Genomic DNA, 21,230 nt, shown 5'->3' with positions numbered 1-21,230 from the left:
TCATCAGCCATTCCCCTCTATCAACCTTAGACTCCAAAAATACTGTTTTTTGTCTTTTTAAACCAGCTTCCTAAATTGGTATGTTGAGCCATGCCTCTGTGCCTGTGCTCTTACCACCTGGAAAATGACAACACATCCTTCTAGATCCAGCTTAAGGAATTGTTCTGTGAAATCTAACCCACCTCCTGCTTCAGAGTTTCATCACTCCCACCTTGAGCTTCCATTGTTTCTTGAAAAAACCAGTTCAGAAATACAGTATTTTAGATGGTTCTGACATTATTCAATGAGGTAAAAGTCAAATTACTCTTAAAAATTCCTTAAATCACTCATAAAGTAAACACTTTGCTTTAAAAAACAGTAATATGTGTACATATGTATACACACATGCAGAGACTATTATGCAGTATTGCTGTTTAAACACTAGTTATACTCAATAGGGAGCTCACATGGATTTGTAGGGACAGAGACCCCAAGGGAACAGTAAATTCATTGTCCCAATCTACCTTCCCTTTAGGACTTTCAGTCACCAAGGGGAATATTTCATCTGTGTTTCTCAAGAGTGTTCCACGATAGGAGTAGGTAATATTTTTGAGAATAGGCTTATTTGAGAAATATCAGGTAAGAGCATATTGAACAAATCCCCCTTTTAAAGCTTTTAAAGTGCCTGTCTTTTGCCTCCAGTGTGAATATGCAAAAGGAGAACACAATATTTCACATTTCCCAAAATTATTTGATTACAGACTGTCATTTTCATAGAACTAGCATTCCAAAGAATACTCTGGAAAAAAATCTGCCTTCCTCATTCCTCACTGCAGTTGCAAATGAGAAGCCAAATGAGACATGATTGTTCTGTTTCTTATCCAAAAAGAAGAGGGCAGAGCACATTACCTGGCATGGCCTGCATCTGAGCCATTTCCTAAAGGGGCCTCCCACCTGGAGATGTGCTTACCACCTGAGTGCTGATGCCTGGGTGTGGCGCTCGGCTCCCCAGCCGCCACCAAGGGAGAGGCAGTGAGGCTGGCACTTCCAGTGCATTATTCACTTAAAGGACAAAAGTGTAGTTATTAGAACAGTTCTTAGTAATTGTGGCCACTTATTTGGTAAAATGATTAAAATAAATATGTTGTTTATGAAAACAATTTGCATTTATGAAGTTGTCAGTTTGATGTAGGCATTCATTTTGAAGATCTGGAACACTGGAGGTGTGTAAAAGTACAACTTAGATGTGCAAAAGTGGTTTCATGTGAACCTATCCCCGTCATTACAAGTGCATCTGCAGTGCCAAGAGAGTCAAGATAAACTCTCAGGTGTCAGGAAAAGCTTCTGTTATAGACTCTGTGGTTAAAATATACCCTTCCAAAAAATATGGCAAAAAAAATTGCTTAATAGTCAAAAAGAAATTAGGCCAAATTTAAATTGATTTATGCTGTGCACAACTAGCATTTTAATTTGAAGTGCAAACCCAATGTACTATTTGAAGACTAAATTCGGGTCGTGATGCTCTCATTGACTCATGCAGTAAAAAGATCGCAGAGTTGCATGTTAGGAACCCCATGCCCAGCTGGGCTCTGTCGGGAGCTGGATGTAGATATAACCTTGGAAAAGTCATTTACTTTGCCTGTGCCATAATATTTTTCATTTGCAAAAAGAGACAGTTGAGCTAGATGATCTCTAAGGCACTTTCAATTACAAAATTTTATGAACATAAATGACGTTTTTGCTCAGATAGAGAAATCGTGGGAATTTTATAGGTGGTACACTTTGGCTCACTGACCTATACTTTTTGAATAAAACTGATGCTTAGTTTTAATTTTCTCCTTATGTGCTGTTTAAAAAAATATAATTAGAATAGTAAAATATAATAGTAATCTTTTATGAAAACATACAAAAATAATAGACACAGTGAGAAAGAATTCAAGATATGATGAGGAAAGTATTGTTATGCAGCAGACCTTAGTTGATTCCTGAAAAAAAAAATAACTTAGTGTCTGATATGTTAAAAAAAAAAAAACATCCAAATGGGGACTCTGCCCTTTGTTGTAAAGCACCTGTCACATAAGAGCCAAAGAACAGGACTGCTTTTCCAATAAATTTGTTTCCATTGTCTAAAACTTACATATTTTGACCCTAAAGGTTGTGTATGATCAAGTGTTTGTACAGGAAAATTTTCTGTTCTTTTCTCCTTGGAAAGTTTGAAACAATGATCACTTTAATACCTTCTCCTAAAAATAACTATAAGTCATATTCCTGTCGACATCAGTGGCTTCCCGGTAAAAATCTGCATACTTCTGGGTTGCAGTGTACTTTTCAAAAACTTCTGAACATTAATATTTCGTGTAGTTTATCAAATATTTAAAAGAGGTAATAAAGCTACAGTCTTCTTATGTCTGCTGTATTCATGATTTTTGTAGCAATTTACACACTTGGAGTATACATTTGCCATGAGGCATTAATTCATTCATCTGTCCCCCCCACATATCTATTTATAGTATGAACATTTCTCAAACTCTAGGCTTGAATTTAGCAGAAATTTTTCAGCCACTTTGGCTAGATAAACGTGGAAGTAATTGTTTCAGAACTGAGTTGAAAATAAAAAGCAACCACTGATTTGAAAATGAAAAAGAAAGAAAAGAATCCTACCCAAAAATAATTCCCACTCTTTGGGAAACAAATGAGGCATAGAGGATGAATCCTTTATTTGAGGGATGTTAAAACTAAAGCCCAGACTGTACAGTATAGAATTCAGGTCTGCTGTGGCCAGGGTAATGCTTTCCACTGATTTTTGACTTGAAGCATGCTATTTCCAAGGTAGGAAAATCACCACGAGAAACAGCGACCCATAGGAAACAATTGCACTTCAAATAACACAAGGCACCTGTTCACCAAGGAATAGAGTTTCCTCAAATAGTGAACATATGCTGTTGTGTTTAGGACCAGGAAAAAGAAAGGCCAGCCAATTATTTGTGTGTGTGTGTGTGTGTGTGTGTGTGTGTGTACTAATTGGGATTTTTTCTTTGTGTGTGTGTGCATGTTTCATTTTTAATCATTCCTTTGGGCCAAGGCCAAATGTGCAATTTTCCCAATAGAGTTGCTCCTATTGTCTAAAACTTTATATTTTGTGTTTGATCAAATGTTTTTACAGGATAGTTTTCTCTGTGTTTTTCCCCCTTGGAAAATTTGAAACAATAACCACCTTAATACCCTCTTTTGAAATCTGCAGCATTCCCTAACCTAACTCTTTAGTCACTATCCTCATTTTGGAAACCATCCCTCACAATGACTGGTTGATACCAAATAAATTTTGGTTCCCAGACTTTTTAGTTTGAGCTCTCCAATGAAATTTTGTGGAAAAAAACAAGGCTTCTCTTCTAAGATTGAAAGAAATAGATATTTTTATAAAAAAAGCATTTAAAATGATTTTTAAAAATCCCTTTCTCTTTAATTGTCTCAATTGTTTGTTTTGCATTTTATTTTTCATAATAAATCCTAAAAGTCACACTTTGATAATTCCCATTCATTTAGGTATTCAAATTATTTTGATCTTTTGATTTTACCTAATCTCTCTCTGCATATGTATAATGCATATAAATTATAATGTATATCTGCATACATTTAGGTTTTGAATCAAGAGAGTAAAGCAATGATGCTTCCTATGTGTTATTAAAGAAACTCCAATACAAAACAGTGGGAAAACTTGTGGCAAGAAATGACTTCTGGCTCTATTAGTTTCACACTGAAAATTATCAGATGATGAAATATGAGATTAATTGAGCTAAACTCTTTCACACCTTATACTTCATTCCTTTGTACCCACATGCTCAGAGAGAGTCTGGTCCCAATCCAGTCTCAGCTACATGAGTCATGACTCAGAGCAGATCTGGAGAAGTCCCAGTACATCCCTACCATCCATCCATCCATCCATCCATCCATCCATTCAACTTGCCAGAAAGCCTTACTGAGAGTCTACCATGTATTAGTCATCATGCTAAACTAAGGGTACACAATTTGTGAAGAAAGTCCTTGTATACAAAACCTGAAGACACATGAAGGTTTGAAAATTACCCAAGAATTCCAAGCATAACTTGTGGAGTCTCTGGAGAAAGCAGATCAAAATGCACCCAGTTGTACAATAGACCTAAACTTCTACTATTCATTTAATGTGTTCTTTCCCCAAATAATACCTTTCATAAGGAAATGCTTAGGGAGTGTACAGAGAAAAGGAGATAGAACATTAATCTTCCCTCAAAACACAAAAATTTCCACAAGCTTTTCTGGGACTGTATAAGTTGATTAAGTGTACATTGAAAACTGTCTCAAAAGAAGGAAATCTTTTCATATTGCCAAAGACTAGGATCATGTAGGAGAACTCACCATTCATTATGTTTGCTCATTCCAGACACATTTTGCATTGTTATTAGTCTCATCTTATATGAATTCCTGAGTTAATTTAATATATTTCTAGCTCATAAAGGCCTGGATTTCATTAAGAATGAGAATGTTGGAGTCCTTGAAATGATTAAATGCATTAACATTAAAAAGATTTCTTTGCCTCTCTGTCGCACTTTAAAACTTCCTATCACTGGGATTAAGGGATTCTAACTGGAGGTAGCATAAAATGTAGTCACGTAACGCAGCTCTGAAATCTGACTGCCTTGGTTCAATGCTAGTCATTCTATAACCATTTGTATCATGTCAGGGATGAGTCACTTAATTTCTAAATACTTCAGTTTCTCCATCTTTCAAATGAGAATAATAATAGTGCCCAAATTTCATAAGACAGTTTTAAGAAATTAATTTAGTTCATAAAAAGCTATTATATAGTTAAATGTTAAATGTTAGATGTTAAATGTTAAATGTTAGTTTATTAGAGTTAAATGTTAGACATTACTGTTATTTTCATCTTGGACAAAAACATTTGTACAGTGAGGGATTTGGAACTTGATTTGTTACTTTTGGGGATGCTATAAATTGTCATGAATAAATATCACTAATCCCATTCTACTACTGAAATGACTCAAGTAAAGGAAGATCAAGTGACTAATTTGAGTATCTTTACAAAATTAATATGGAATTAAAACTCAACAAAGAATCTCCAAAGCTTTCTTGGGCTTCTCTCAAGGGAATGTTTTTACAAATCTTGATAGTTATACTAAATGGCACACTGATAAGCTTTTCAAATGAGTTCAAAGTGCTTCACCCACCTTGATGTTCACAGGACCATTAATCAATATTTACCAAGCACCTATAGGATATGTGGGATGATTGTCTGGCTCTAATGTGAAATTTCCTGAACTTTGTAGACAGAGAAACAAAATCAAAACAAGACTGTTACCTCCAAAACCACAGGAAGGGTCAATATTAACAAAGAAGTATTGATTCCTGCTACTACAAGCCTAGTGCTGAGGCTCTGTCCCTTAAACAGCACATTATCACCTTGCATTTTTAGTTTTTAAAGACCCTTACTTCATTATCTCATCTGTTTTTCTTTACCTCCCGATGGTTATATAGCATATTCATACAGTTCTAGGAATCAAAGTAAGCAGTGAACTTTATTCCAAGCAGGGCTAGGATCTGTTAATAAGATAGCATGATAAAAAATACCACTTATTACTGAAGCTAGAAATTGGAGTATAGGATATACGGGTAGCATATAACTTTCATAAGCGTTACATTTTTTAAAAATAAATGATCATCTTTTGATTCTCTGGAGTAAAAAATTACTTTTATTAATACTACCAATGCATTTTTTAATTAACCTGTCTTTTAATCTTAATATTAAGAGGTTAAAGAAAAATTTTCTTTATAAGCTCATTGTCTTCATGGGTATAGTAAGATATAGGTCATTAACATTAGTAACTTGAAAAGTCATCTTTCTCTCATGTCATGTCCCTGATAAAGACAAGAGTTTCATAAATATAAAATAGATCAATTCTAACAAAAATGGTTGCAAGTTTATTGGCTATTTAAATTTCCCTAATCTCTTTTTAAGGGTAAGCATCTGGAGAATATCTTTTTGCTCACTACTCTCAACAAACATGTCAAAATAATCTCCCATACTACCTACAATTTTAAAAGCTGCAAAATCTACCCATATCCATTATGCATATGTACCTTTACGAGTACAAGATTTGGACACTCTGTGGCAAAAGCTAAGAGATTGCAAGAGTCAGATGTTATGGTCTGATAATCATTCCAAAAATTCATGCTCCATTAAACTAGATCCAACAGAGAATCCTCAGCCCACAAAACCTATACCCAAGGTCATATGTCTTCTGCAAGATATTCTCCAAGGATATAGTTTTCAATAAAGATGTTTATCAATATTAAAAAATACATATTTTTTAAAAACCCTATTAGTGCAAGTCAAGAAATGGCTAGTCTTCTGATCAATCTCTAGGTAACTAAGCAGATAGAAAGACCCAGGTTTTGGTCTTGGCTCAGATACTAGCTTGAGTGAAGCAAGGCACCTTTTTAACTCTTGTGGATCTTAATTCCCTTCTTGGTGAATTGAGAATTTGTGAGATGACATTAAGTTCTCTTCCAAATACACAATTTTGTATATCTTATGTTGTGATAGTGTTACTTTTAAGCTCTATGGAGTTTACAAGGAATCGCATGCGCACAGTCTCATTTGATCCTCAAAACTGATTTTCAGAAGTAGGTGGAGGAGTTAGCATTGCTCTTCTTTTTACCAGCAAGTGGGCTACTTTTGATATCCAATAGGATTTATTAGAGATAGTAGAACCTAAAGCATCTTCCAGAAAGATTTCATTTTCAGGAGTCAGAATGAATACTCCATAAATTTTTTTTTCAAACCTGTCAAAGCCTTACCTAAACAAAAAATCTTTAAAAACAAAGAAAAAATGTCATACTATGTGCTTCTGCTGCTGCAGTCCCCAGCTGAGGACGTCACGCTGCTTTTAGGTTGAAAATTAAATTTAGTTGCCACTTGATAAATATCTTTTGAGTGAGGATGGGTTTCCTTGAGGAAATTTTAAAGGAGTACCAGGACTTAGGTAAAATTGGGTTTGGGGGTTTTATTTTTGGAGCTCATTCCTGTAAAACATTTTTATATAAGCTGGAAATTAACTAGTAAAATAGTTTACAAAGAGCAGAAAAGGGAGCCTTTTATTACTGAAAAGAAATATTCTGAATCCAGAGTGGAATCCTGAGTAGCTCTGATGCCTTGTCAGCTCCTTTACTATATAGGAAGACAAAGAAAGAAGTTCTCAAAAATATGTGTCACACTTTACAGTTAATAAAATACAGATAAAATTTGATCCTTGCAAGCAATCCTGTAAGGCCAAAAGGGTTTTCTCAACCAAGCTCCCAATTATTCTTCATCTCAGAGGTCAAGGGATTTCCTGAATAACTAAGATCCACAGGTTATTGATAGACTCATTTTAGCTATTCTATTTGACCTCTTTCCTTGTCAAAACCATTTTGATTGAGAGGTGAAAGATAGAAATAGTATACTACGTGTTTCTGCTCTTTTTCCTTCCCTCTCCCCATGCTTTCCTATACCCTTTCTGGAAGTGTACGGAATATAGCCAAAGAATGGGGACCGCAGCAAGGAAGGAGGGGAAACAAGGTGCCTCAATTATCTCACCACATAATTACCAGCTAGCTATCCAATGTCATAAATAAAAAGTCCATATTTGAAACAGAGCAGAATGTAAAGACTTAATTTCACAAAATTTTGTCAGTTTGAGTTTTAATTCATAACAACAGCTCATATGGCTATTGTAATCCATATTTAAGAATCTGAAACAAAGTATAAGAACATATGTTTTTGTCTTGATGTAGATGTGTTCTATCCTTTCTATTGACATTTAGTAATTCACATATGATATAAGGAAAAATTCTCAAGCCGAACCCTTAACGAACCAGAATAGAGCTCCCTTTCTGCCCAGGCAAAAAAGCAGAGTCTGATACACATTTGGCATCAGAATATTCTATTTATAATATCTTGGATTTTAATCTTTTGGGATATGTGCCTTTTCACTATGCAAGTTCCCAAAGGCTCTCACACTGTTAAGTCATTTTCCCGAAAGTTCTTTATTTTCTCAATTTGGAATACTGCCTTCATATATGTTTGGAAGTTGGGCTAATTTTATTTATTTATTTAAGATTGTATTTATTTATTTGAAAGAGAGAGAGCATGAGTGAGGGTGGGGAGATTGACAGAGGGAGAGGGAGAAGCAGGCTCCCTGCAAGCAGTGAGCCCCAGGACACAGGGCTCTGCCCCAGGACCCCAGGATCATGACCTGAGCAGAAGGCAGACACTTAACCAACTGAGCCACCCAGGCGCCCCTGGAAGTTGAACTAATTTTCATTTCCCCTTCAAACAAGTGGAAAACTACATGCCTTCCAACAGTTGACTGACCCCCTGACCTTTGTGAAAACATGAATTATTCAATATATACCTAATGAAAAGTAATTTCCACGTTGTAGTTAGAATCAAGTGATTTTGTAATGAATATAATTTTGAATAGAAATGAAACAATCTATAAGCATGACAGTGGGTCAATCAAGAAGAAAGTATTCTAATGCCAAGTGTCACAAAGCATACAAAAAGCCCTCGATTCATTAATTTTACCAATTCACAGCTACAGCTCTCAAAATCAAATTAACCTTTTCTACCTCAAAAGAATTCATAGTCCTTAAATATGAGTGTCCAAAATTATGTGACACCAGACACCAACATTAGATCTGATTTGATGTCATTTCTCTAATCAAAAAAAAAAACCAAGACAGCATTCCTGTTATTCACCCCAACCTGTCAGCAGCAAGCTTAAAGCATGGAAAAACAGATCCCTCATTCACTTTTCTATCCACAGATTTTCCTATCCATACAGTTTATGAGTGTCTCTAAGAACAACTGAGGAAGTGGGTTTGTGATAAACTCATGCGCATTTTAAAGCTTACAGCAATTAGAAGTTTATGAATATGGTAGCCTTTCACTTATATAGAAAGCCAAATATGAAAGAGACTTTCATTACGTTTCAACTTGCAACTTCCTAATAATTATTAATACCACTTTCTATTTCAGTGGAGAAATACAGTTGTCAAGCTATGGTTATTTAGAGTAAGATCCAAGCATAATCATATGAATTTTATGGATGTTTCACCTTTAATCAAGATCAAAGAGCAGCAGAAAGGGGGGAAAAAAAGAAGCTGGTACTATTTAATTCTTAAAAAGAAAAGAAAAACTAAAATGTTATAAAATTACTAGAACGTTTCCGCTTCTCAGGTATTGCATTTTTTTTTATTAAAAAAAAAACTATTATAAAGGAACTATCAATCTATTCAATTAAGTATCTCACAAATGGATTGTACTGTAAGTTTAAAATGACTTGCGTTAGAATCTCAAATGCCACCTTCAAATACCTGTGAGGAGGCATTTTCTGAAGCATAATCATATGAAAACTGCCACGTTCATTCTAGGCTGTGCCAATGCAATGAGCAAACCAAAATATGGAACTTACCTTATTATAAACAAATGGCAAATTGCAGGCACTTTTGAGCTTGCAGGTGTCTAGCATCGTTGATTAGAAATAAACAAAACATCTTTCATCCCAGTGAGCAAACTGCATATTCAGACTTGGCTTTCTTCCCTGAATCCTTTCAAGAGAGGCTGTTCACCTCCAAGGGCTAGTAACAGCCTCTTCACAGAGCACTTGCTGCTCTGAACTGCAGCCACTTAGAATGAAAGTAAGAGGAACCCGTGATGCTTAAATACCGTAGCTTCACATTCACAGGATATGACTCAACTCTCTCTCACACCAGTCGGGGTGTTCCCCCTCCCAAAACTGTTAGATTACATAACAAACATCACATTTGGGGGTTCGAACCAGTTTGTAAACTCAAATGTAAACACTGCACCCATTAAAATCAAACGTGTGTTTTTAAAATAATCACCTCTTCCCTGTGGCACAAGCCACAGATGGAAAGGAGAACAAGGTGGCACAGAGAAAACTCTTCTGCTTTCTCTCTGCAGTGAATCAACATCAAGTTATTAAATGTGTGTCGACTTGCTGGCATCGCCCTGAAAGAGGCACGCTAAAGTCACTAGCATTCCCTGTGGTTCATCAACACTGTGTAGACCCAAACTCTTATCTCAATGTGCAAGAAATGGCAGTTCTACACAACACAACAGAATCTCCTTCACGAAGTAGGGTATGGAAATAGATCTTTGTGGTTTGCTGTTGCTGATTCCCACAGAAATCCTGTCCCACGCTGTCATTACCTGGTGATGCTTGCTCTGCCTACCTCTCCAATTCAGAGCCCTCCTTTATCTGTTTCGTGAACATTTCTAAAGGAACATGACTAATGACACAACTCCTTTAGTAAATGTGGCAATTTTCTTTGCTTTCTCCGCCACCCACTGCCTCTTAACTCTGAGCTGTGTTAAGCTTGATCACACATTGAATTATTATATTTATACACCTCAGTCAATGAATATTACAGACTTGATCCTTGGAGAAAATCTACTACATAAATTCAATTGCCATTGGCATGATCAAGGACAAAAAGATGAGAAAGCGTGTCATTTATAGCAAATTGAAACCACATAGACTAGGACTGTTCAATAGACATATAAGGTAAGACACATGGGTAATTTTAAACTCTTTAATGTAGTCACATTAAAAAAGAGAAATACGCAAAATTAGTTTTAATAATGCTTACCCCAATGTATCTAAAATATTACAATTTCATTGCATAACTGACATAAAAATTATTAATTATCTTATAATTTTTGTACTACTCTTAGGGATCTGATGTACGCTACTCTTAGGGATCCGATGTACGTTTTACATTTATAGCACATTTTAATTCAAAGTAGCTATCATCGAGTGCTCAATTGCCATATGTGGCTAGTGGCTACTGTATCTGCAGTATAGGTCTGGAGTTTGGGATTCACTTTTCATCCTCAATTTGCAGTTCAAACATTCTCTCTTTAGAAAGGTCTGCCCTTACACCTTAGCTAACTTTCCCCAATTATTTTCCATCTCATGATCCTTTTCATTTCCTTCATAGTGCATCACAACCTGGAATTTTCTCCTTTATTTGTTCATTTACTTATTTATGGTCTGTGGTCCCTAACAATAATGTAAGAAATCTGAGGGCAGAGATCTTGTAGTCAATATTTTATCCCCAGCCTCTGGCATGGTGCTGAGTATATAGTGGTATTTAATAAACACTATTTAGTAAATAAATAAACAAAATATAGAATTTAGGCTAATATTCGGCAAATAATACAATATTTAAAAAGGTGTTCTAAGACAAGGTATTTATCATATAAAAGATATAACCTATCATATCACTGAACTTTCACAGCAAATATATTAAGACTTTTCCTGAATTGGAAAAATTACATCTTTCTCGTAATGTTAATGATCTTCAGTCTATAACATGCTTTATTTTCATATACAATAGTATTTGTTTCATTATTCTAGTAAATACTTGGAAACATACTTATATGAATACTTTGGGTCCTTATAAGATAAACCTGTACACCATTAGGATGCCTATTCATCTCCTACTCATGAAAACATAAAACATTATAAGACATTTGTAGGAGACATTGATATATTTGCCTGACTGGCATATGTGCCTCCTCCTTCTGATGTCATCATTCTGATTTTCATTTGACAAGTCACCCATCCATCCCTCCATCCCAATAGGTACTGTTTGGATAATGCTGACCAGGCCCCAGAAGTGGGCATGTGACCCAGGCATGACCAACTAGTGTATACTATCTACAGAGTTACAGTGATAGGGTCAAGGATGGGCACATAACCCAAGCTGGTACAGTGACAGTCAACACTCTACTTTTGCAGATAATATGAAAGAGGTTGTTCAGTTTACAGATCATAAACCTAGAACTGCTGGTTGACATATGTGCTACTACATGAGGTGAGTTGTCTAAAAATGAAGCCAATCAAGAGAAAAACAAAGTCAAAGATGTGAAGGGCAGATTCCTGATGCTATTGTGGTTCCTAGATCTGGCCACTCCATTAAGTCACATTTGCTCCTGTTATAGTGATGAATGCACTAGAACATTCACTGCAGAATTGTTTTTCATAGTGAAAAAATGGAAACTTTGCAATGGGCCATGAACAGCAGAAGGGTTAAATAAACAATGGGTTCGCCATACTAAGGAATATTATGAAGTTATTAAAAAGAACCAGGCTATCTAGATCCACCACCCTGTAAGACTCCCTAAAAAATATTAAATAGAAATGACACATTCCAGAGATGTACATTATCTCAGTTATGGGAATATAGATTTTTACATGCAAATTCACAGAAAGGAATCTGGATGGATTATGCACCAATTTTGGACAAGTCATTATATCTGGGAAGGAGGTTTGAAATAAGGAAGTGATCCAATCTTTTCGCTCAGTGTGTTATCCATTTCATAAATCTTACAAAAATAAATTCACATATTCTGTAGAAAATTTGAAAAGAACATGTTATTTTTAAAACAGAATCACAATTTGATATTTTATAAGCCTATATTTTACTATATTATTCTCACTCTAAGTGGACTACCCTATTATTATTTTTAAAACACTGTAGCAAATAGGAAAGTGCTCTTCTCTCCTTCCATCTTTTGATATTTATTACTTTTAAATATATGATTTTTTAAATTTAAAAGTCTACTTTTTTCAGTTATTTATCTCTATTTCTTGGGTCAGAAATATGGAGACTAGTAAGTGTTCCTCAGTCATTACTCCTGAAGCATTCCCAGCAATAGTATCAGATTGCATATCTAAAGGGGAACTTAGAAGAACTCCTAATTCTAATGGGCACTTCAGTTCAGCATTTATGGAGCATCTGCTGGGTGCCTGTGTTGTGTTAGAAAGCATACACAAGAAGAAGTACCACATAACCAAGAGATATACAGTCTAAGTGAGAAAAAAACTTGTAAGCAAATGATGATGATGATGAAATGAAGAAGTAACGGTGTTCTGGAAACTGTGCTAATTCATTATTTAATAGTAGTTTAAATAACATGGAGTAAATGTTACTGTAAGAGATATATATAAGGTCTTTCCAAAACAGAGAGAAGAGAATATGCTATCACATTGTACCCCAAAGATCAATCAATACATAAAGTGGTCATATTTGAGGTAGTATGGACCAGAGAGATATAGCAAGAACTAGACCTGATATTTCTATTTTCCCAATCGGATCACATGTAAATTAATTCTAATACAGTTAGAAGACTAATAGCAATTAAAAGCTGGGCTATTTGTTTGAAAAAGATGCTTCCTTGGAAAATTTCATTTTTACAGTTAGTGATTTGATCACATAATGATACCGCCTCCATTCATTAGAGACAAAGTTAAAAAAAAAACAAAGCCCAATAGTTCTTAGGAATCCTAGGAAGTAGCGCATCTATTTGTATCAGATTATTAATAATTTATAACACTAAAGTTAGAAATAAACTCTTGTTCCTTGAAGAAATCCACTGGTGAACAAATTTTGTTTAGGCATCCAAATGTACTTTGTTTGCAAATACGAATGTTCACATTCTGTTTCTCTCCTTGGAGGTAATATCTATGGCCTTTACAAAAAAGTACAGAATATGAGAGTACTTAATATTCTTCACCCAGGAGGAAGAAAAGACCGTTAAGCTAGAAAGACAAAAGGGTGGCCTGCAGCATCCCGTATTTCCTAAGGAATGATTAAGGGTATCCCACTTCCTTGAAGCTATGAGTTTTACATCACTGTAACCCAACAGGGCTTACAAACTAAAATGTGGTTTCAGTACTTGGGAGTGACAGTGAAATGAATCCCGAAATGAGAAAATAAGACTGCTGTCTGAGAATTAAATGAGAAAAGGAAAACTACAGTAATTCAGAGCATAGCTAAATGAAGGCAACGTTAATAGTCAAAATGAAGCAAATGTACGCCTAGAGGCATGCGTGGAACCAGCAGGTAACGCAGATCAAGGCCAGGGATGGGGGGGGGGGAAGCACAGTGACTGAATAAAGGGCAGACCTCAAGCCTCGTCCGAAGGGGACAGTTTCCGCTCAGTCTCAGAGGACTGATGTGATGTCCAGGAGGGCCAGGCCTTCTTCCAGAGAGGCTAGAGCTCTGGATGGTTATGTGAATACTCCTGATTTCTAAATCTTACCCTCCATACTATATAAGAGAAAAACAAAAGCTTGGGAAGACCAGCTGTGCCTCATGGACAGTCAATCTCAGACCCTCAGGCATGGCAATAATCTGAGCATACTAGCTCTATTAACAGAGCCTATTGACAGAGTCCAGACCAAAAAAAAAAAAAAAAAAAAAAAATATATATATATATATATACACACACACACACACACACACACACACACACATACAAAGCAGTCTCAGAAGCAAGCAAAGGTAATGGCTGTTCAAACACTGGGAAAGGGTGCTCTGGATGGGGGGGCATATCCATTCCTCCTGTGGATCTCCCCCTCTAATTCCATGAAATCTGAGTCTAGGAATTAACTGCCCTTATGATTCCATGCTCCTCAAGCTGCTTTCTGAATAGAATGTGGTATCCTGTTGGCATGCCTTCCAGGAGAACTTGCTGGAAACCCGAGGGACTTGAGGGGCAACTCAGTAGCTATGTCCTCATTACAAATTAATAAACTGATAGCCTGGTTAGAGAGGTGGCCTGGCCTGTCTACAAGCACAAACAGGCTGGATGGGAGCATGAACTGTCAGGATGAGGAGTTTCACTTATAAATGGAAACACTGGCGTTCTGATCCTGTACATTAGTCGTATGAGCTTCGTTAATATGAGCAAAGCTCTGGGGGACAGATGAGCTCTGGAACTGCTGACAAGTGTGGTTTCTAGGCCCACAAGACTTCAAGCCCAACCACGGATAGTCCCTAACACAAGATCCCTAGCACAAGTCCACTTGCAGAGCCTCTGGGGACATTACATAACTTATCTTTCAGCCTCCCTTCCCCTATATTCTGTCCTTGTGGCCATGCCTTTTTTTTTTTTTTTTTTTTTTTTTTTTGTGGCCATGCCTTTTAAAGGATCCCTATCTGGTTCTCAGAAGATCTAGAAGTAGGGGCACCTGAATGGCTCAGTGGTTGAGTGTCTTCCTTGATCCCGGGGTCCTGGGATCAAGACTGCATCAGGATCCCCATAGGGAGCCGCTTTTCCCTCTTGCCTATGTCTCTGCCTCTGTGTCTCTCATGAATAAATAAATAAAATCTAAAAAAAAAAAAAAAAAAAAAGAAGATCTAAAACTGACCTAGAAGTGTGAAGAATTAAAGATAAAACCCAATGTACACAAAGGAACAGAAAGTTCATAGGGGAAAAAGGGGGGAGGAATGGGGGGAGGGAAAAAATTTTTAATAGAAAAAAAAAATTTTAAATAGAAAGTTTATGGAAATTTAAAGATGTGTTTGCATTCACTGGTGCTAGGAAGCAGACACTGTGCTCTGAGCTTGCCATACACCATCCCATAAAATCCTAAGAAACTGTGAGGCAGGCAGCACTACTTTTGTCAATCATTCTATTTCACAAAAAGGAAACTGAGGCTTAATGAGATAAGTCACTTGAGCACACCTACACAGCTGACAAGTAGTGGAGTGGAGGTGAGTACCTGTAGCCTCAAACACTTGTTTATACACTTTATTATACTTGTTTTTAAATTCCAAATATGCATTTTGCACTTATTACACACCAGGCACTGTTCTAACTATTTGACCGATTTTGGCTAATTACTTCCTCATAACAAACTTATGAACTGGGCACTAAAACATCCGAATTCTGTAAAGGAAACTTAAACAGAGAGAAGTTAAGTAACTTGCTCAAGATTATCCAGCTGGCAGGTCGGGCTCAGGTGTCCTTGCTCTGTCTCTATGCTACTCCCACCAGATTGCCCCAGAGAAAACTGAAGAAGATTCCAATTTTAAATATTCATTTTAGTGCTATTGTAAGTGCAGTTTTCCGGGAGGATGGACAGAAATACAGGGGAAAGACATCTCTTATGTCTTATCATTTCTCTTTATTATATACCGAAGAGAAAAACTGCAATTCTTCTGTATTTAAAAATTGCAGACCAAGTAAACAGCACAGCATACTTACAGGCCCAGGTCTGATTATTCTTGGGAAATACAGCCAAAAAGGGCAGCAAATTTAATTCTATATCTTTTTTTCCCTCACTACTATAGAGGGAATAAAAGGATACTTATTTATGAATTTATAAATTGTGGGAGATAAAGGTTGAGAAATCTAAGATGAAGCAAATATTCCAGAATTTAATTTAAAAGACATTTTGTCTTAGAAACAGACCAAGTTTAATGTCAGAATAAAAGTTCTTTGAGCATAAAGAAATCGATGTGGACATCTCCTACTTTACTTTTTCTTTTTAAGATTTTATTCATTCATTCATGAGAGAGAGAGAGAGAGAGAGAGAGAGAGGCAGAGACACAGGCAGAGGGAGAAGCAGGCTCCATGCCCAGAGCCCGACATGGGACTCCATCCTGGGATTCCAGGATCACACCCTGGGCCAAAGGCAGGCGCTAAACTGCTGAGCCACCCAGGGAACCCCTACTTTAATTTTTTTTTTTTTAACTAATAAAAATTTTTTTTTTAATTTATTTGTTCATGAGAGACACAGAGAGAAAGGCAGAGACATAGGCAAAGGGAGAAGCAGGCTCCTCGCAGGAAGCCCAATGTGGGACTTGATCCCTGGACCTGGGATCACGCCCTGAGCCAACGTCAGATGCTCAACCACTGAGTCACCCAGGTGTCCCCTAATATTTATTTTTGTTAAAAAATACATACTCTGTAAAACCAAAAACTCAAAACAGTATTGAACAGTATTAAGCACAGTTTAAAAGCCTCCAACCTTGCTTCCCTGTTACCCAAAGCTGACCACTCTAAATTTTGTGATTTCTTCATTTACCAAGAATATAGGATCATATATATGATATAGGTGCATGCTTTTTACACCACAAAAAGAATATATCCTATATTATTCTACAACACTCTTCTCTCTGACCATAACTTCTCTTTCATGGCAAGATACACACGTTTACATACATGTTTGTCTATTTACTATTTTTGCCAATTTAGCAATTTTATTGATCCATTTTTAATATAAGGCATAGTTGACATATAATAGATTGGTTTCAATATTGGTTTCAGGTGTGTAAGAGACAGTGATTCGATAATTCTATATATCACTCAGTGCTCACCATAAGGCTAATGACATACAATGTCACTATAACACTATTGACTATATTTCTATTGACTATATTTCTCACCCTGCACTTTTCATATCCTCATGATTTATTTTATAACTAGAAAGCTGTACCCTTTAATCCCTTCACCTATTTTGTCCATCCCCCCACCCCCTCCCCTCTGGTAATCACGTTTATTCTCTATATATGTGAGTCTGTTTCCACATTTTTTGTTACTATTATTTGTTTTTTAGATTCCACATGTAAGTGAAATTATATAGTATTGTCTTTCTCTGATTTACTTCACTTAGCACAATATCCTCTAAGTCTGTCTATGTTGTCACAAATAACAAGATTTCAGTCTTTTTTTATGGCTGAATAATACTTCATTATATATATTCATACTTCATTATATATATTATATATATAATACATATAATATATTATATGTATTATATATATATATACTTCATTATATAATATATATTATATATATATAAATGTGTGTATATACATATATACACACACACACACACACACACACACACACACACACACACCATATCTCCTTATCCATTCATCCATCAATGGGTACTTAGGTTGATTCCATATCTTGGCTGTTCAAATAATGCTGCAGTAAACATAGGAATGTATAAATCTTTTTGAATTGATGTTTCTGTTTTCTTCAGGTAAATACTCAAAAGTCAAATTACTAGATCATAGGGTATTTTCATTTTTAATTTTTTGAGGAACCTCCATACTATTTTTTATAGTAGTTGTACCAACTCACATTCCCACCAACAATGGATGAGGGCTCCCTTTTCTCCACATCCTTGCCAAAACTTGTTATTTCTAGATACCTCCTACTTTAAACCAAGCTTTCCATTCAATTTAAAATGAAACTTTCAGATCCATAAATTATAGACTTTTATTAAGAGTAATACTTTGGAATTGATTTGGTAAAAATAACACCTTCTGACTCATATTGTAAATGCAAGGAGAACTTTTCTATTTAAATGAGAAAAGGCAGGATCCCTGGGTGGCGCAGTGGTTTGGTGCTTGCCTTTGGCCCAGGGCGCGATCCTGGAGACCCGGGATCGAATCCCACATCGGGCTCCCGGTGCATGGAGCCTGCTTCTCCCTCTGCCTGTGTCTCTGTCTCCCTCTCTCTCTCTCTCTCTCTGTGTGTGTGTGACTATCATAAATAAATAAAAATTTAAAAAAAAAAATAAATGAGAAAAGGCCTTCATTGGTTCTATACTAATTAAACAATCCAATTTAGGCCTTCCAAGCCAGGGTCTAAAAAGTTAGCTCCATTCTGAATTTAAATGGTCTCTTTAAGTCCTGGATCTGTTTTACTCCCCTACAAGTCTGTTCGGTTTGATTTAGTTCATAAACTCTTTCAGGGACCACCATCCTGGAGGATAGAGCATACTACTTAACCAGCTCATAAACTGGAACTGAACAAAAAAGAAAAATACCTACAATCTTTTATTTCTTTCAGCTCTCTCTTCTCCCAAACAATCCAACCTTCTTTGCTTAACACAATTTATATAATCTGGTAAGCAACATAGTTTACTCCCCTACCAATACTCCCTCCTAGTCTTATACCTTACAAAATTCTCAACATAGCCCATACTCAAACGGGGCTTGTTTGAAATTATATTTATGATAAAAATATCATTGCCACCCTAACTCCATACTCTTGTTCCTTTGCTCCTTCCCCACCACAAACCTACTTTCTTTAGTGCCTCCTTCCTTATGTCCTTGGAAGACTGGGTTAAAAATAAAACAAAAATAAAAACACTTGTTTCTTATTCCCAGCCTCTCCAAAGAGTAAACAATTCTCAACTTGAGAAATGGCTTTAAGGCAAAGAACAATCCAGAGCTGAATTATAAAATTCTTTGTTAAGAGTTCAGAAGAATCTAAGGCAGTGTCTCTCAGAACATTTTAGATGCATAAAGGCCATCTAAGAATCTTAAGAGTATGCTTTACAAATCCTCTCCATTAAACAACTGGGCTTCTATGTATCATAAGGATGTTATGTTGAGGTATCTAAAAGGGATCCAAAAGTAGTGAAAAAGTATACTCCTGTTTGTGGACTCATAGGAGACCCACAAAGTTTTGAGAATTGTTCTGGAATAGTAACCATCAACTTGGATTAATGAAAAGTAGACTTTGGAAACCTAGTACTACAGACAATAAACAGGCAGAGAGAGGAAGCTATTTAGTTGCAAATAAAGCTTTATCTTCCTTAATGGAGTATAAAGGCTGGCTCAAAAGGCAGAGCCAAGAGCCTATCGGGTGAAAGCAAGCAAGAAAAGATAATTCCAAGGAGCAGGACTACACCCTAATGAAGAAACTGCCAGCATGAGCCTGGGTGGATTCCTTGATTGCTGTGGACCACTGTTGTGTGCCTCCTGCTTCCTCCCGACCACCACCACTTTAAACAGATAAGTCTATAGCAGTTTACTTGTGTCCCATCACTGAAGGTTGGGTGTTGTAGGGAGTGGAGAAGGTGGGGAGATGGTGGTTAAAGGATACAGAGTCAGAGTTACCCAGAGTGAATAAGTTCTGGGGATCTAATGTGTAGCATGGGGACTATAGTTCATACTATGTTAATATAGTTGAAATCTGCTGAGAGAGTATATCCTAAATGTTCTCACCGCACACAAAAAGTGGTAACGCTGAGGTTAATTAAGTTGGTTGTGGTAATCACTTCACAATGTATACCTACATTAAAGTGCCATACTGTACACCATGAATATAATTTCTATCTGTCAATTATACCTCGATAAAACTGGGAAAAAGGCTTTCCTATTCCACACGCTACTCTTGCAATGCGACTGATATTCCTCCCATCAAGAGATGATGGGAGGTTCCTTCTCCTTGAACAGAATTATGATTATAGCAGAAATAATGTTATGTGACTTCTGAAGACAGGCCATCAAAACCGGTTCACAATCTGTCTGTTCTCTTGAGGGCTTGCTCTTAGAACCCAGCCACCACACCATAAGGAAGACCAAAAACTAGGTCTATTGCTCCAGGTGGGCTCCTTGCCAAAGGGCAGCACCAACTTTATTATAGATGTCTGAATAAACCATTTTGAAACTGGATCTTCTAGGCCCCAACTGAGTGATGTGGCAGGGAGCAGAAAAAAAAATCTGTTCTAGCCAAGCCCTGCCCGAATTGCATATTGATGAACAGTATAAATGACTGATGCTGTCTTAAGCCACTAAGCTTGGGACAGTCTGTTTTGCAGCAGTGTATAGATGGAGCACCTTCATACCGCTTCCTTGCATGCTGTCTTCTATTTATCCCTTCCCCATGAATTTTCTAGGAGATAAAGCTGATCAAGTTATGATCCAGGCCTTTTTTTTTTTTTTTTCACATTAAGATTCCTGCCACTAAACTCATCACTCTGAGGTCATGAGTGATTGCTTAACCTTCTAGTAGCACTAAACATTTACTGAATAAATCAGTTATCAAAATTTTTTGTTCCTGCAAGTTAAATAGGATCTAAAATGGAGTCTTGACTCATAACATGTAAATTTTGTAAAACTGAATTACCAAATTAACAATACTGCTGATTTTCCTTTAATGAGTGTAAGGGGGAAAAATTTAAAGAATTCACTTTCGAATGTTAAAATAGTATGTGCTTATAAATCGTGAGACATCCTTGATGAAAACATCTTATGACTAAAAAGACAGTGTGAAAAATCCATACATATTTCTTTATAAGCAGAAGATATACTGCTTTGCCTAATCCTTAATAATCTGATTTTGATAAATCCAAAAATAGTTCTGTTTAGCACATAAAAGTACAAAAGAAAAAGCAATTCTTAATATCCCAGGTATATTTATTATTACCATTTCTGAGAATTTCCAAATTTTCTGTTAACATAAAATACTATATATTTTCTTCTGATTCCTTTATTCCTTTTGTTCTATACAACCACTTCCAAATTCCCTCTGTAACGAATTCTTGGTATTTATACTTTTTTCTTTTACTTTTCCTTTTTGCTTCTTA

At 36.2% G+C, this 21,230-nt stretch overlaps 1 protein-coding gene across 18 annotated transcripts in view; it reads right to left on the bottom strand.

The window, feature by feature from the left end:
• Positions 1-21,230, bottom strand: part of MCTP1 (multiple C2 and transmembrane domain containing 1) — a 536,343-nt gene that overhangs the window by 338,675 nt on the left and 176,438 nt on the right. The window contains exons 1-2 of one of the 18 annotated variants that reach the window (XM_077864489.1): positions 9,489-9,696; positions 950-1,041 (exon numbers count right to left, since the gene is read on the bottom strand). The exons of 16 other annotated variants lie outside the window; for them this stretch is intronic. Coding sequence is in view for 1 of the 2 variants with exons in the window: in XM_077864484.1 (XP_077720610.1) it covers positions 9,489-9,545 (57 nt within the window). In the remaining variant the exon portion in view is untranslated. Of the gene's footprint in view, positions 1-949; positions 1,042-9,488; positions 9,720-21,230 lie in introns of those variants that run through there. One more of the 18 variants, XM_077864484.1, reaches the window with a different exon arrangement.

Source organism: Canis aureus, chromosome 2 (genome assembly GCF_053574225.1).
Source record: "Canis aureus isolate CA01 chromosome 2, VMU_Caureus_v.1.0, whole genome shotgun sequence".
Taxonomy (NCBI): Eukaryota; Metazoa; Chordata; class Mammalia; order Carnivora; family Canidae; genus Canis; species Canis aureus.
This window is presented reverse-complemented; position numbering and strand designations above follow the sequence as displayed.